A 16,752-nucleotide genomic window follows, 5' to 3' on the forward strand; every position below is an offset into this window, starting at 1 on the left:
CCTTGATATTTCTCTTGCTACTTTTACATTTACTCTTTCCTGAATTCTCTCACCCTCCCTTCATTAGTTTAAAGCCCTGTCTACTGTCCTAGTTATTCGATTCGCCAGGACACTGGGCCCAGCCCGGTTTAAGTGGAGCGCGTCACATCGGAACAGCTCTCTCTTTCCCCAATACTGGTGCCAGTATACAGTCGCCTACCGCTATCACATTCCTTTTTACTCCCCTCACTTGAATGGCCTCCTGTACCACGGTGCTGTGGTCAGTTTGTCCATCCTCACTGAAGTCCTTGTTCTCATCCATACAGGCAGCAAGTACCTCGTACATGTTAGACAAGGTCAAGGACTGAGGTTCCTCCATCACTATATCCTGGGTCCCCATACCTTCCTGACTCGCAGTCACACCCTCCTGTCCCTGACCATTGACGAACTCTAAAGTACTGCTTAACCTAAGGGGTGTGACTGCCTCCCGGAACAAAGTGTCCAGGTAACTCTCCCCTTCCCTGATGCATCACAATGTCTGCAGCTCGGACTCCAGCTCAATAACTCTGAGTCAAGTTTCCTCGAGCTGCAAGCACTTACCGCAGATGTGGTTGCTCGGGGTCTCAATGGTCTCCACCAACTCCCATGTGCTGCAGTTACGACACATCACCTGCACTGTCATCTCTATCAACCTTATTTTATTTGCATAATTAGTTACAGTATTTATTGAAGTGATTATTTTTACTTTTAATTTTTAGTTTTATTCAGTTAATTTAGTTTAAGTTATTAATTCAATAATGTTATAGTAGTTAATACTTTCCCAGTTTTGAATTTAATCCACTTACCTAACCGAGAGAGCAAAAGAGCTGTCATGCTCACCAACCAATCACCTACCTGCTAGCCTGTGATGTCACTCCTTGGTTTTTTTTAAGCCGCTGCTCATCTCCCTTTAAGCCGCCGTCTCCGCTGCCGTCGCTCCCACTTAGGTCCATGCTGTGCTCTGGGCCTTCTCCAGTGCTCTCTTTCAGACACACACCTCCACTTCCGCCCCTCCCGCTCAGGTCCGCGCTGTGTTCTGGGCCTTCTCTGGTGCTCCCTTTAAGGTGCTGCCGCCGCTCCCGCTCAGGTCCGCACTATAGGGAGCATGATTAAGAAGTTTGCAGATGGTACAAAAATTGGCCATGTGGTTGATAGTGAGGAAGAAAGCTGTAGATGGCAGGAAGATATCAATAGACTGGTCAGATGGGCAGAAAAGTGGAAAATGGAATTCAATTCGGAGAAGTTTGAGGTAATGCATTTGGGGAGGGCCAACAAGACAAGGGAATACACAATAAATGGAAAGATACTGAGAAGTATAGAGGAACAGAGAGACTTTGGGGTGTATGTCCACAGATACTTGAAGGTAGCAGGACAGGTAAATAAGGTGGATAAGAAGGCATAGGAGATACTTTACTTTATTAGCCAAGGCATAGAATATAAGAGCAGGGAGGATATGCTTGAATTGTATAAAACACTAGTTGGGCCAAAGTTAGAGTACTGCGTGCAGTTCTGGTCACCACATTACAGGAAAGATGTGATTGTACTAGAGAGAGTACAGAGGAGAATTTCAAAAATGTTGCCAGGACTGGACTGGAGAATTTTAGCTATGAGGAAAGATTGGATAGGCTGGTGCTGCTTTTTGGAACAGAGGAGGCTGAGGGGAGACTTAACTGATATGTATAACATTATGAGGGTCTGGATAGAGTGGATAGGAAGGATCTATTTCTCTGAGAGGTCAATAACCAGGGGGCATGGATTTGAAGTAATTGGTAGAAATTTCTTCACACAGACGGTGGTGGGGGTCTGGAACTCACTGCCTGAAAGGGTGGTAAAGGCAGAAACCCTCATCACATTTAAAAAGTACTTGGATGTGCACGTGAAGTTCTGTAACCTACAAGGCTACAGACCAAGAGCTGGAAAGCGGGATTAGGCTAGGTAGCTCCTTTTCAGCCGGCGCGGACACAATGAACTCCTTCTGTGCCGTATATTTCTATGTTTTAATGATTTTCTTGACCCAATGTTTAGACATTGTCAACCCCTTCCTTTCTTTATACTGTTATTCCCCCTTTCATAACTGCCACCAACAACCACCTCCCTAAAATCCACCCCTCCGACTCTGAAGAGGTAAATTACAAATTCTTCATAATTGTGCCATTTTAAAATGGAGCTAACAGTTTTAAAATGGAATCCACAGCCTGGTTTACAGACTGTGTGAACATTCCTATGATAGTCAAGTTCGACGACTAAAGACCTTGGGCCTTGGAAGGCGAGAGTACAAAGAGATAACATAGAAACTGAAGCCATAACAAGATAAGGGTAGAATAGAAATGGACACGATAGCAACTGTCCGGACTTACCATTTAAGGCATATGGAAGCCAGACTGGAGGAAGCGCTGTACCAATGTACTAATCAATCATCATGTATCAATCATCATGAATTAATTGTAACTTGCGTAATTACGTAATGACTTAATCTGAAACTGTATAAAGGACTATGTCTCCGGGTCTTCGGGGAGCACTGTTCTGAGGAAGAGTGTCTCCCCTGTCAACTTGTATAATAACTGCATTTACTTTAAGACTAATGGACTCCAAGTGGTGGTTTGAAGGTAACTCTAACACCCTCCATCTTCTCCAACTACCACCCCAACGCTAACCTCCCTTCCTTTCTAAGGTCACAGCGGCAGCCTTCAAAAGAGCCAGCCCAAACAGCCCCTGAAGACAAAAAGTAGAAAGAACTAAAAATCAAAATGTGATGTCACAGGAAAGAAGGGAAGTGATTGGTTGGTGAGTTTTTCTCTTTTCCGGGGCATTAGTTCGAATTAAGAGCTGGGATTAAAAACAAAACTTGAAAATGTAACTAACTCAATGCATTAAAGATGGCAGGACAGACGATTTGTTGCTGCTGTTGCATGTGGGAGCTGGTTGATCCCATTGAGGTCCACAGTGATCACATCTGCAGTAAGAGTCTGCAGCCCGAGGAACTTCGGCTCTGTGTTGATGAGCTGGAGTCCGAGCTGCAGACACTGCAACACATCAGGGAGGGGGAGATTTAACTGGACGCTGTGTTCCAGGAGGCAGTCACATCCCTTAGATTACTTAATTCAAATTTGGTCCGTGGTCATGGATAGGAGGGTGTGACTACAAGCAAGGCAGGTATGGGGACTCAGGAGGTAGTGAGGGAGGAGCCTCGGCCCTTGCTCTTGTTCAACAGGTCGAGGCTCTTACTCCCTGTGTGGACAAGAGCAGGGACTGCAGGGAGAATGAGCAAACTGACCACAGCACCATGGTACAGGGGGTCATTCAAGTGGGGGAGTAAAAACTAATGTTGTGGGGTAGGGGACAGTATCATTAGGGGGATAGATATGATTCTCTGCAACCGAGAGCGTGAGTCCCGAAGGCTGTGTTGCCTGCCTAGTGCCAGGGTTAAGGACATCTCCTCAGGCTGGAGAGGAACTTGGAATGGGAGGGGGAAGATCCAGTTGTCGTGATCCACGTGGGTACCAATGACATAGATAGGACAAATAAATAGGTTCTGCTGAGGGAGTATAAGCAGCTAGGGGCCAAATTAAAAAGAAGAACTCTGGATTACTACCTGAGCCACGAGCAAATTTGCATAGGGCAAATAAGATCAGAGAGTAAAACATGTGGCTCAAAGACTGGTGTGGAAAAAATGGGTTTTGGTTCGTGGGACACTGGCACCAGTGTTGGGGTAAGAGGGAGCTGTTCTGTTTGGACGGGCTCCACTTAGACCATGCTGGGACTAGCGTCCTGGCGAATCAAATAACTAGAGCTGTAGAGAAGACTTTAAACTAATTATTGGGGGGGGGGGGGGGGGGGGAGGATTCAGGTGAGCGAAAATTTTAAAACATAGAAACATAGAAAATAGGTGCAGGAGTAGGCCATTTGCCCCTTCGAGTCCGCACCATCATTCAATAAGATCATGGCTGATCATTCACCTCAGTACCCCTTTCCTGCTTTCTCTCCATACTCCTTGATCCCTTTAGCCATAAGGGCCATATCTAACTGCCCCTTGAATATATCCAATGAACTGGCATTAACAACTCTCTGCGGTAGAGAATTCCACAGGTCAACAACTCTCTGAGTGAAGAAGTTTCTCCTCATCTCAGTCCTAAATGGCTTATCCCCTTTCCTTCGACTATATCCCGATTCTGGACTTCCCCAACATCGGGAACATTCTTCCTGCATCTAACCTATCCAGTCCCGTCAGAATTTTGTATGTTTCAATGAGATCCCCTCTAAAACTCCAGTGAATACAGGCCCAATCGATCCAGTCTCTCCTCATATGTCAGTCCAGCCATCCCAGGAATCAGTCTTGTGAACCTTCGCTACACTCCCTTAATAGCAAGAACGTCCTTCCTCAGATTAGGAGACCAAAACTTAACACAATATTCCAAGTGAGGCCTCACTAAGGCCCTGTACAACTGCAGTAAGACCTCCCTGCTCCTATACTCAAATCCCCAAGTTAAAGAACAAGGAGAAGGCAATAGAGCAGGCAGCACTGGGGGAAATGAAAACCACAGCATGCCAGGAAGGGACAGAATGTATAAACATAACGGTGAATCAGAAAGTGGGGTCAAAGCAGGAAAAATGGTAAAAAAAACAAATTTAAAAACTCTTTATCTGAATGCATGCAGCATTCGTAACAAAATAGATGAGTTGACGGCACAAATAGATACAAATGGGTATGGTCTGATAGCCATTACAGAGACGTGGTTGCGAGGTGACCTGGACTGGGAACTAAATATTCAGGGGTATTTGACAATTCGGAAGGACAGACAGAAAGAAAAAGGAGGTGGGGTAGCACTGTTAATAAAGGATGAAATCAGTGCGTTAGTGAGAAACGATATTGGCTCAGAAGATCAAGATGTTGAATCAGTTTGGTGGAGATAAGGAATAATAAGGGGAAAAAGTCACTGGTGGGCATAGTCCATAGGCCTCCTAGCAGTAGCTACACTGTTGGATGGAGTATAAATCAAGAAATAATGGAGGCTTGTCAAAAAAGGAATGGCAATAATCATGGCCGATTTTAACCTTCATATTGATTGGAGAAAGCAAATTGGCTAGGGTAGCCTTGAGGAAGAGTTCATAGAGTGTATCCGGGATAGTTTCCTTGAACAGTATGTTTTGGAACCAACCAGGGAGCCGCCTATCTTAGATCTGTTACTGTGTAATGAGACAGGATTAATCAATTATCTCCTAGTAAAGGATCCTCTAGGAATGAATGACCATAACATGGTTGAATTTCAAATTCAGTAGGAGGGTGAGAAAGTTGGATCTCAAACCAGTGTCCTAAGCTTAAATAAAGGGGACTACAAAGGTATGAAGGCAGAGTTGGCTAAAGTGGACTGGGAAAATTAATTAAAGTATGGGACGGTTGATGAGCAATGGCAGACATTTAAGGAGATATTTCATAACTCGCAACAAAAATATATCCCAATGAGAAGGAAAGACTGTAAGAGAAGAGATAACCATCCGTGGCTAACTAAAGAAATCAGGGATGGTATCAAACTGAAAACAAGGGCATACAATGTGGCCAGGATGAGTGGGAGGCCAGAGATTTGGGAAACTTTTAAAAGCCAGCAAAGAATGACTAAAAAAATGATAAAAGGCCCAAATTTGGCCCACCCAGTTTTTCGGCGCACTCACCGGAGATGCACCGATTTCCTTGGGTGAAAACGGCGCAGAAAAAATCTCCCCGGATTCTGGCCGCTTTGTGGCCTCTCCCATGGCTTGGCGCGGTGTGTTCTGTCGATTAGGGGGCGGAGCTAGGGCCCTGCGCGAAAAACAGTGCCGGCAGTTCAACGCATGCGCACTGGAGGTTTCATGCATGCGCAGTAGCTCCTGTCCTCAGCCGTGCTGCAGCGTGGGACCTGATGCGTCCCACCCCTATCCCCGGCCGAATGGCCTCATGACACGCACCGGGCTGGCTGCTGGAATAGTCAGAGAGAGTCAGAGTCAGTCAGAGAGAGAATCAGAGAGAGAGAGAGTGGAAGTAGAGGTTCCATATCTCCTTTGGCAGGTTGGTAGTTTATCTTAGAAGTCATTTTCTGCTTGGATGTGCTCGCCCCGTCATCTGGTATCTATCCCCGGCCGAGTGGTCTCCCGCACCGGCTGGTCCGCTGACTTCCCGGGCCCGAGTTAGGAAGGTAGGACTTAAGTTTTATTTTTTGTTTCTTCTTGATGGTTTTTATCCTTCTTGAATGTGGCTGTGCTTTGTTTAGTGCTTTGTAAGATCCTCTCCACTTCCCTTCCCGCCCCTATCCCTGGCTACTTGCGCTGATTTCTTAACTCTCCGCAAGGATTTTCTGTGTAGCCACAAGTGGCCACATACGCTGGCCTAAATTAGTTTGGAGCAACTATTAGCTGTCCAAAGTGGCTTAAATGGCCAAAACTGGCGTAGGTGGCTGGTAACACCCCCTTTTGAAAAAAACTAAACTAAACTAAAAAAATCCTAACTAACTCACTTACACTGGTGCAAATTGAATGTGCAAAATGGGGATTTTTAAGATACTCCAGAAAAATCAAGTTGCTCCAAAAAAAACACGGAGCAACTCCTGGGTAATTTTGGGCCGAGAGGGAAGATAGATTATGAAAGTAAACTAGCACGGAATATAAAAACAGATAGTAAGAATTTCTACAGGCACATAAAAAGGAAAAGAGTGGCTAAAGTAAATGTTGGTCTCCTGGAGGATGAGACTGGAGAATTAATAATGGAGAACAGGGAAATGGCAGAGACGTTGAACAAATATTGTGTATCTGTCTTCATGGTAGAAGACAAGAAAAACATGCCAATAGTGGATAATCAAGTGGCTATAGGGAGGGAGGAACTTAATACAATCACTATCACTAAAGAAGTAGTACTTGGTAAAATAATGGGACTAAAGGTGGACAAGTCCCCTGGACCTGATGGCTTACATCCTAGGGTCTTAAAAGAAGTGGCTGCGGAGATAGTGAATGCATTGGTTGTGATCTACCAAAATTCCCTGGATTCTGGGGCGGTCCCAGAAAATCGCAAATGTAACTCCCCTATTTAAAAAAGGAGGCAGACAAAAAGCAGGAAACTATAAACCAGTTAGCCTAACATCTGTCGTTGTGAAAATGCTGGAGTCCATTCTTAAGGAAGCAGTAGCGGAATATTTGGAAAAGCATAATTCAATTAAGCAGTCAGCATGGTTTTATGAAAGGGAAATCATGTTTGACAAATTTACTGGCGTTCTTTGAGGATGTAACGAGCAGGGTGGATAAGGGGGAACCAGTGGATGTCGTGTATTTGGATTTCCAGAAGGCATTCGATAAGATGCCACATAAAAGGTTACTGCACAAGATAAAAGTTCACGACGCTGGGGGTAATATAGTAGCATGGATAGCAGATTGGCTAACTAACAGAAGACAGAGAGTCGGGATAAATAGATAATTTTCTGGTTGGCAAACAGTAACTAGTGGGGTGCCGCAGGGAGATGAGGGGGTTACTTTATGATGATAGATTGAGTAGACTGGGTCTTTACTCGTTGGAGTTCAGAAGGATGAGGGGTGATCTTATAGAAACATTTAAAATCATGAAAGGGATAGACAAGATCGAGGCAGAGAGGTTGTTTCCACTGGTGGGGGAGACTAGAACTAGGGGGCACAGCCTCAAAATACGGGGGAGGCAATTTAAAACTGAGTTGAGAAGGAATTTCTTCTCCTAGAGGGTTGTGAATCTGTGGAATTCTCTGCCCAAGGAAGCAGTTGAGGCTAGCTCATTGAATGTTTTCAAGTCAAAGATAGATAGATTTTTAACCAATAAGGGAATTAAGGGTTATGGGGAGTGGGCGGGTAAGTGGAGCTGAGTCCACGGCCAGATCAGCCATGATCTTGTTGAATGGCGGAGCAGGCTCGAGGGGCTAGATAGCCTACTCCTGTTCCTAATTCTTATGTTCTTATGTTCTTATGTTCTTATTATGATCGATGATGGGGCCTCAACTATTTACAATCTATATTAATGACTTGGATGAAGGGACCGAGTGTAATGTTGCCGAGTTTGTTGATGATACAAAGATGGGTGGGAAAGCAAATTGTGAGGAGGACACAAAAAATCTGCAAAGGGATATAGACAGGCTAAGTGAGTCGGCAAAAACTTGACAGATGGAGTATAATGTGGGAAAATGTGAGGTTATCCACTTTGATAGAAAATATAGAAAAGCAAATTATAATTTAAATGGCGAAAAATTGCAAAGTGCTGCAGTACAGAGGGACCTGGGGGATCTTGTGCATGAAACACAACAAGTGAGTATGCAGGTACAGCAAGTAATTAGGAAGGCAAATGGAATGTTGGCCTTTATTGCAAGGGGGATAGAGTATAAAAGCAGAGAGGTTCTGCTACAACTGTACAGGTATTGGTGAGGCCACACCTGGAGTACTGCGTGCAGTTTTGGTCTCCGTATTTAAGGAAGGATATACTTGCATTGGAGGCTGTTCAGAGAAGATTCACTAGGTTGATTCCAGAGATGAGAGGTTTGACTTATGAAGATAGTTTGAGTAGAAACATAGAAAATAGGTGCAGAAGCAGGCCATTTGGCCCTTCGAGCCTGCACCGCCATTCAATGAGTTCATGGCTGAACATGCAACTTCAGTACCCCATTCCTGCTTTCTCGCCATACCCCTTGATCCCCCTAGTAGTAAGGACTACATCTAACTCCTTTTTGAATATATTTAGTGAATTGGCCTCAACAACTTTCTGTGGTGGAGAATTCCACAGGTTCACCACTCTCTGGGTGAAGATGTTTCTCCTCATCTCAGTCCTAAATGGCTTACCCCTTATCCTTAGACTGTGACCCCTGGTTCTGGACTTCCCCAACATTGGGAACATTCTTCCTGCATCTAACCTGTCTAAACCCTTCAGAATTTTAAACATTTCTATGAGATCCCCTCTCATTCTTCTGAACTCCAGTGAATACAAGCCCAGTTGATCCAGTCTTTCTTGATATGTCAGTCCCGCCATCCCGGGAATCAGTCTGGTGAACCTTCGCTGCACTCCCTCAATAGCAAGAATGTCCTTCCTCAAGTTAGGAGACCAAAACTGTACACAATACTCCAGGTGTGGCCTCACCAAGGCCCTGTACAACTGTAGCAACACCTCCCTGCCCCTGTACTCAAATCCCCTCGCTATGAAGGCCAACATGCCATTTGCTTTCTTAACCGCCTGCTGTACCTGCATGCCAATCTTCAATGACTGATGTACCATGACACCCAGGTATCGTTGCACCTCCCCTTTTCCTAATCTGTCGCCATTCAGATAATAGTCTGTCTCTCTGTTTTTACCACCAAAGTGGATAACCTCACATTTATCCACATTATACTTCACCTGCCATGCATTTGCCCACTCACCTAACCTATCCAAGTCACTCTGCAGCCTCATAGCATCCTCCTCGCAGCTCACACTGCCACCCAACTTAGTGTCATCCGCAAATTTGGAGATACTACATTTAATCCCCTCGTCTAAATCATTAATGTATAATGTAAACAGCTGGGGCCCCAGCACAGAACCTTGCGGGACCCCACTAGTCACTGCCTGCCATTCTGAAAAGTACCCATTTACTCCTACTCTTTGCTTCCTGTCTGCCAACCAGTTCTTAATCCACGTCAGCACACTACCCCCAATCCCATGTGCTTTAACTTTGCACATTAATCTCTTGTGTGGGACCTTGTCGAAAGCCTTCTGAAAGTCCAAATACACCACATCAACTGGTTCTCCCTTGTCCACTCTATTGGAAACATCCTCAAAAATTTCCGTTATACAATTGGGGAGGGCCAACAGAGGAAAGGGAATACACAATAAATGATAGGTTACTGAGAAGTGTAGAGGAACAAAGGGACCATGGAGTACAGGTCCACAGATCCCTGAAGGTAGTAGGATAGGTAGATGAAGTGGTTAAGGAAGGCATGCAGAATGCTTGCCTTTATTAGCCAAGGTTTACAATACAAGAGCAGGGAGGTTATGCTTGAACAGTATTAATACACTAGTTAGGCCACAGCTAGAGTACTGCGTGCAGTTCTGGTCACCACGTTACAGGAACTATGTGATTGCACGAGGGAGGGTACAGAGGAGATTTACGAGGATGTTGCCTGGACTGAAAAATTTTAGCTATGAGGAAAGATTGGTTAGGCTAGGGTTGTTTTCTTTGGAACAGAGGAGGCTGAGGGGAAACTTTATTGAGGTGTATAAAATTAAGAGAGGCCTAAAGTGGATAGAAAGGACCTATTTCCCTTAGGTTAGGCCTATACTCATTGGAGTTCAGAAGAATGAGAGGTGATCTTATCGAAACATATAAGATAGAGGGGGTTCGACAAGGTGGATGCAGAGAGGATATTTTCAGTCATAGGGGAAACTAAAACTAGGGGACATAGTCTCAGAATAAAGGGCCGCCCATTTAAAACTGAGATGAGGAGGAATTTCTTCTCTCAGAGGGTTGTAAATCTATGGAATTCTCTGCCCCAGAGAGCTGTAGAGGCTGGGTCATTGAATATATTTAAGGCGAAGATAGACAGATTTTTGAGTGATAAGGGAATAAAGGGTTATGGGGAGTGGGCAGGGAAGTGGAGCTAAGTCCATGATCAGATCAGCCTTGACGTTATTAAATGGCGGCACAGGCTTGAGGGGCCCGATGGCCTACTCCTGCTCCTTTTCTTATGTTCTTATCAAACACATTATTGCCTCCCAACTTCACATCCAACTCTCCCCACCACTTCCTGTTTAAATCCTTTTTCTATTTCTGCAATGCTCATAGAAAAAAAGATTGCCCTGGTCAAAGTAACCCACGACATCCTAAATGACTATCCAAGCGGCCCACTGTCCCTCCTCATCCTCTCCTTAGCCTTTGATATGCCCAATAGTCTCCACCTAACTGCTCTCTTCTGTGGTCCACCATATGGGTCCACTCCCATGGTCACCTATTCCAATGAACCTACTCACGCCCCACATTTTCAGTCACCTCCCCATCCCTTCAGTCACCGACTCTAACTCTTCTAGCTCCTGTTCGGTATCAGTCTCACCACCCCGCCTCCCTCCATGGCTTCAAACACCTCCCTAATCTTTGGGATGTCCTGAGATCATGAAGGGTGTTATATAAATGTAAATCTTTCTTTTTGCTTTGCTGATTAATTGGATAGCTCTTTCAAAGAGCTGGCACAGGCATGAAGGGCTGAATGGCCTCCTTCTGTACTGTATGATTCTATGATTCTCCTAGCTCCTGCTCAGTGTCACTCTCACCCCTCCACACCTTGTCACCTCCCCTCACTCTCCTCCTAGCTCCTGCTCAGTGTCACTCTCACCCCTCCACACCTTGTCAGCTCCTCTAACTCTTCTCCTAGCTCCTGCTGAGTGTCACTCTCACCCCTCCACACCTTGTTAGCTTCTCTAACTCGTCTCCTAGCTCCTGCTCAGTGTCACTGTCACCAACACCCCACACTAGCAGTCACCTCCCCTCACTCTCCTCCTAGCTCCTGCTCCTCTAACTCATCTCCTAGCTCCTCCTCAGTGTCATGCTCACCAACACCCCACACTAGCAGTCACCTCCCCTCACTCTCCTCCTAGCTCCTGCTCCTCTAACTTGTCTCCTAGCTCCTGCTCAGTGTCATGCTCACCAACCCCTATACACCTTCTGTCACCTCCCCTAACTCCTAGCTCCTGCTCGGACAGTCTCCCCCATCGCCCCAGCTGTTTGCTATATTAAAGGCAAGTTATTGCTGAATCAAGTAACTTCCAATTGAATCATTGGAGGAAATGATTTGTGCAATTATAAAAGAAACATGGGAATGAGTTAAGACTTGTAAAATGGCAAGAGAAGGACACAGTCAATGATAGGCTGCAATTCTTCGGGAGAAGGTAATGAATTTTTGAGAGCTGATGCGAGGTCTATGAGACTGGGCAAGAAATAAAAAATAAACCAGAATGATTAGCCAAATATATTTACCAGCCCACTCTAGTACTGGTATATTTATTTATTTATTTATCCAGATGCACTGATTAAGAAATCGTTGCTTATTTTTGTTACCTCGTACATTCCTTGGTGTAGTATGACACAGGCCAGATACAGCTTCCTCCTGTGTTGCTCATACTAGGTACCTCATCCTCAACCTTAGGCAAGAACAACCTCCAATTCCCTCACAGCTGTCTTTGTGGTCTCTCATTTGGAGAATGCCAATTACACGTGAATTCCTGTGGGTACTTTTCAGCTACAGATCCAGCCTGCCTGAACTTATTCCTGTTGGGATTTTTAACACACAAGGGGCAGAGAGAATAAAAGAGACAAACACGCAGATGTGGCAAGAGATAGAAAAGCACACAAGATGCAGAGACAGAGGGGGTGAAATTGGTCTATGCTGATAGCAAATTTGCAGCCCAGTTTACATTGTGCCTGAAGTCAATGGAAAAGGAAATCAGGCACGGTGTAAAATGGGCGGTCAATTCATCCCATTCCGCGCTCCTGGCATGGACCAATTTCACCCACAGAGACCCCAAATTTCCTTGGGGCTGGCAGAGACCTCGCGATGTCACTGCAGTGCACCCACCAGTGACACGTGCTGCTGCCCCCGCCTAACAACACTGTGCTTCTCTAAGAGACTCAGAAGAAGCAGTGAAATTTCCAGAGAGATCTGAGTCCCAGGAGGTGCAGCAGATGGTAGGGATTGCGGTGGAGTCCATTACTGACACAAACAGTTCCGCCAGGGAAACAGACTTTGCTGCAGACTTAATCTAGAATAAGTCGGTGCCTGCTCCTTGGAACCACAGAATGCAGCCCTGGAAGCCCAGGGACAGGCTTTGCAGAGCGCTGGATTCTGGCCTTTAGATCTCCCATCTCGCTGATCAGTGGTCACCTTGAACCTGGGCCCAGGATAGCAGGATATGCCAGGCTTCTGGATTCGTCCCTCATGGGCCTAGTCAAAGAGCACATAGGAGGCTGGGCCAGCCTGGTCAGACAGTCAGATGAGAGATGCAGCCCACAGCAGGTTCTTCTCAGGACTCAGCTATCATGAGACAAGGTTTCACCTTAGTCCCAAAGGACTCTTGTTCCAAGCATGGGGCCAACCACCTCTCATGACACTTGCCCTCAGGTTGTACCTAGAATAAACACAAGTACCGGCCATAGGAAAGTGTGTCTAGGCACTCAGGGGAAGTACAGTGAGTAGGAGTAGGGTCTTATATTACACAAGTACTCAATATATCACAATAAAACAGATGGTAATATTTTCACTTGCCCGTTTAATTAATGAAGACATTGGGTTAAATAAGGTCTGGTTGGGGTGAAGTGTTTAGAGTTGTTAGTGAGACACAATGACAGATGATTTCACATAGAAGGATTGAAGAAGACTTGGAGGTTGGGGATTGTTGTGATGGATGTGTTATCAGGGGACTACTGTTAATCCTTTGAGAATGTCTTACTAAGCAACCTTGTAGTGAAGGGAGGGAGAATAAGTCATCTAAAAGGTAGAGAGTTTTCGGGTCAGTGAATATTTGGAGGCATTGAGGCATTGAAAGGATGAACAAGCAGTGAGGAGGGTGGGCACTTAGAGAAAGTGAATAATCGTAGGGCAAAAACATTGTGGAGACAATGGGCGTGGATATCGCAGAGATGGAGGAATATTACAATTTTGCTCATCTAGGACCTGGATGCATAGGTAGCACAGCTGTGTTTAATTACAAAAATTATATATTTTTTAACTTTTAGCAAAATAATGAGAAGCTTTCAAAATTCAATTAATTTTGAAAAAGAAATAAGAATTCAAATTAGGTTGAGGAAAGACACTTTCACTGTCTGTCTTTCTTTCTCTCTTTCTATTTCTAGCTAGCTGTTTAGTATCTATGACATAACCTGCTTCTCCAAGTTAAAAATGGAACAATTGAAACCCAAAATCTTACCCGTAAAATTCATTCTGCAGCTTGTTTTTTAAATGTTTTTAAAACTCAAAGAAATTTGTGTCCTTTTACACCATGAGGAAATATACACTCCCAGATATGAGTTAGCTTCCCACTCACCTTCACAGAATCAGCATATGCTCGTCTCCCTGAAGCTAACAGCATGACAGTTCTGAATCAAAATATCAACTTTAAGTCCAAGATTTTGACAAAGGTGAAGACATTCATGTAAACACTGTGAGGAACTAATCAAGCAAACAGAAGACAATTTGGTAGGTAAGCATTATCATACTACTGTTTGCTTTCTCCTTTCTAAGAAAATTGCATACAACTATATATCAGAATTGACAAATTTAAATATCAATCAGCTGGAGGTAATTTCCATTTAGCTACAATAAGTTTTCATATCAAGCAACTGAAAAATTTTGGATAAAAGAGATTAGCATATAGTTAGCTTTGGCCAAGTGTGGCATAGAAACATGACACATGTGTGATATCCAAAGTGTGATGTACACACAGACGTACCATTTTTAAAATAATATTATCAGTCAATCCCACATGGCATTGCACACTGTTAGTTGGAAAATGTGGGTTCTCTCTTATCTAGCTCTGCTGTCTTCAAGTTGCTGTTTCACTCTCCGGGGTAGATCTTGACTTTATGTGATAGTGCAAAACGTGTGATAGCAAGTCGGCAGCCCGCATTACATCTCTCCCCATTTTTATTTCCATTGATGCCCTCTGACACCTTGCCCAAATGACTATTCTTCACCTTTGGGCCTTCAGAGTGAGTGTTAATGGGCTATTAATGATGAGCAGCAACAAAAATTAGCTTAATGAAGTCCATGGGACGAGGGCCACACATGCACACCTCTAGCAGGGGTCGCTGGATACTGATCAGAAACGTAAACTCTGGCTGATTTGCTCCTCTCTAAACCGAGACTCTGATGGCAACTGCAACACCCTTACCTCCCTCCCATGACTGAGATCAGCTAACTCAGCACAGTGTAGGGATTCAGCTTAGGGAGTTCTTGGTCCATATTGTTCAGTTCCTGAACTATCAGGAGATCTATTAATTTGTGTTTGATTAAAGTTAAAACGTTCTAGCTACAAAACCAACACATGGCCCTCTTACCCATTTCCCAAGTAATTGTCCTCTTTCTTCAAAAACCTGTTGGAGGGAGAAAAGAGTATATTAGAATTGAAAGAGAATCTCTCTTTCTTAAGAGTGGAAATGTCTATAAGCAGACCCAGCAAGTCTCCAATATTCTGTCTAGCACAGGATTAACTGCATCATATACTCTGGACCATAAAGTGGCCATCTTCCTGAAGAAGGAGGAAGCCATCATTTGTGGCCATGTGAGCACTGAGCATCAAGAGCTGTGGGAGAAACAACCAAGACGGCCTGGTCAGCTAATAAATGCTGATGAAAGTAGCTATCAGTACCAATACAAGGAACTGAAGTTGCATGCAGTTTGCCCTCAATCAACCCGGCAGAGTGCATTAGGGAAGGTACCTCATAAACTGAGCAACAATACAGGCAGCAACAGTACTTTGTCATGGGTCTACTTCCAGTTACAAGAGAACCCAGGAAAACCTTTTATTTTAACATTGTATAAAACTACAGTAAACCTCATGTCTAACAAATGCCAATGAGGGAGTTGGTAAACTGCCGTGTTGTTTCTCAAATTCAACTCAGATCACTGGTTATGCATAGAAGGAATTCACGCTGAAAAGGTGAATGAAAAAACAGAGAACTTTTTTAGTTAAAATGTCTGACACAGATTATATGGATATTGAATCAGCATGGCTCTAATGTAGAAATGATCCAGAGTTCTCTCATACCAGCACATTCCTATCAATTAGACCATGGCATTCCCACTCCACTCATCCAGAACTGTAACATTTAAATGGTAGCCCTGCTTCATTGTGGTCTCTCCTGACTCCTGACTTCAGTCCTGGCTCCTCCTGCCTGTATCTTACATGTCAAATAAATGGAATAAGTTGTCTGATCACCTAATGAATGTAAATATCGACTGCCTGTCACTGCTGGTAATGACAATCCACTTATACAGAACAAACATCAAAAAAGGATTCAATTTCTACTTGGATACAGCCTGTATAACATGAATTATTAAAGAGCATTTCTCCTTGTCAATTACACTCCCTTGCCTTGTCATTGGTGGGCTGATGGTTCAGGGGTGTCCATGTGCTCATCTTAGTCTGCATTTTAGGGCCGTTCATGATCTTGGATGGTGCAAACGCCATTTTGAAATATTCAATCGGTAATTGCTCTTCCTTCTTGTGTTGAATTACTCCATTCAAATGGAATCTGAAAGCCAGAACAACAATGCATAAACCATGGTGTCACCTAACTATCAAAGGCAATGAATCCGACCCAGGCAACTACATGCCTATCTGCCTAACTTCTGTACCAGGCAGAGTAATGGAACCCATCCAAAGGATATAGGGTATAGAAGGGTAGGATCATGCCTGACAAAGCCTCATTGGTGCACACTAGGAGGCTGCACAGTCGCAGCCTGCCAATTTCCATCCAATATGTCCTACAGCATATGCCAAGAGCATCGAAGTGGAAAATTTTCCCTATATTTCATGACACTCCAGATAATGTACAGTGGAATTCCCTCCAACCCAGTTCATTTAGACTTTCAGAAAGTCTTTGACAAGGTTCTACATCAAAGGCTTCTTATTAAGCATGAAAACAATGGTGGTCCAGGGATTGGATTTGAACTAGAGTACATTTTCCACAGTTCTGCACCATTGGCATGTCTACACTCGTCAAAGGGGTTTGGGAAATCCAG

The 16,752-nt window shown here is 44.3% G+C and overlaps 1 protein-coding gene across 3 annotated transcripts in view; it reads right to left on the minus strand.

Moving 5' to 3' along the window:
* fbxo16 (F-box protein 16) overlaps positions 1-16,752 on the minus strand; it is a 65,848-nt gene that overhangs the window by 41,340 nt on the left and 7,756 nt on the right. For 2 of the 3 annotated variants that reach the window (XM_070884788.1, XM_070884789.1), the window contains exons 2-3: positions 16,103-16,262; positions 15,066-15,101 (exon numbers count right to left, since the gene is read on the minus strand). In XM_070884788.1, the coding sequence (XP_070740889.1) occupies positions 15,066-15,101; positions 16,103-16,198 (132 nt within the window). In that variant the 5' untranslated portion in view covers positions 16,199-16,262. Of the gene's footprint in view, positions 1-14,053; positions 14,106-15,065; positions 15,102-16,102; positions 16,263-16,752 lie in introns of those variants that run through there. The other variant, XM_070884790.1, reaches the window with a different exon arrangement.

The sequence above is a fragment of the Pristiophorus japonicus genome, chromosome 7, assembly GCF_044704955.1.
Source record: "Pristiophorus japonicus isolate sPriJap1 chromosome 7, sPriJap1.hap1, whole genome shotgun sequence".
In the NCBI taxonomy this organism is placed as follows: domain Eukaryota; kingdom Metazoa; phylum Chordata; class Chondrichthyes; family Pristiophoridae; genus Pristiophorus; species Pristiophorus japonicus.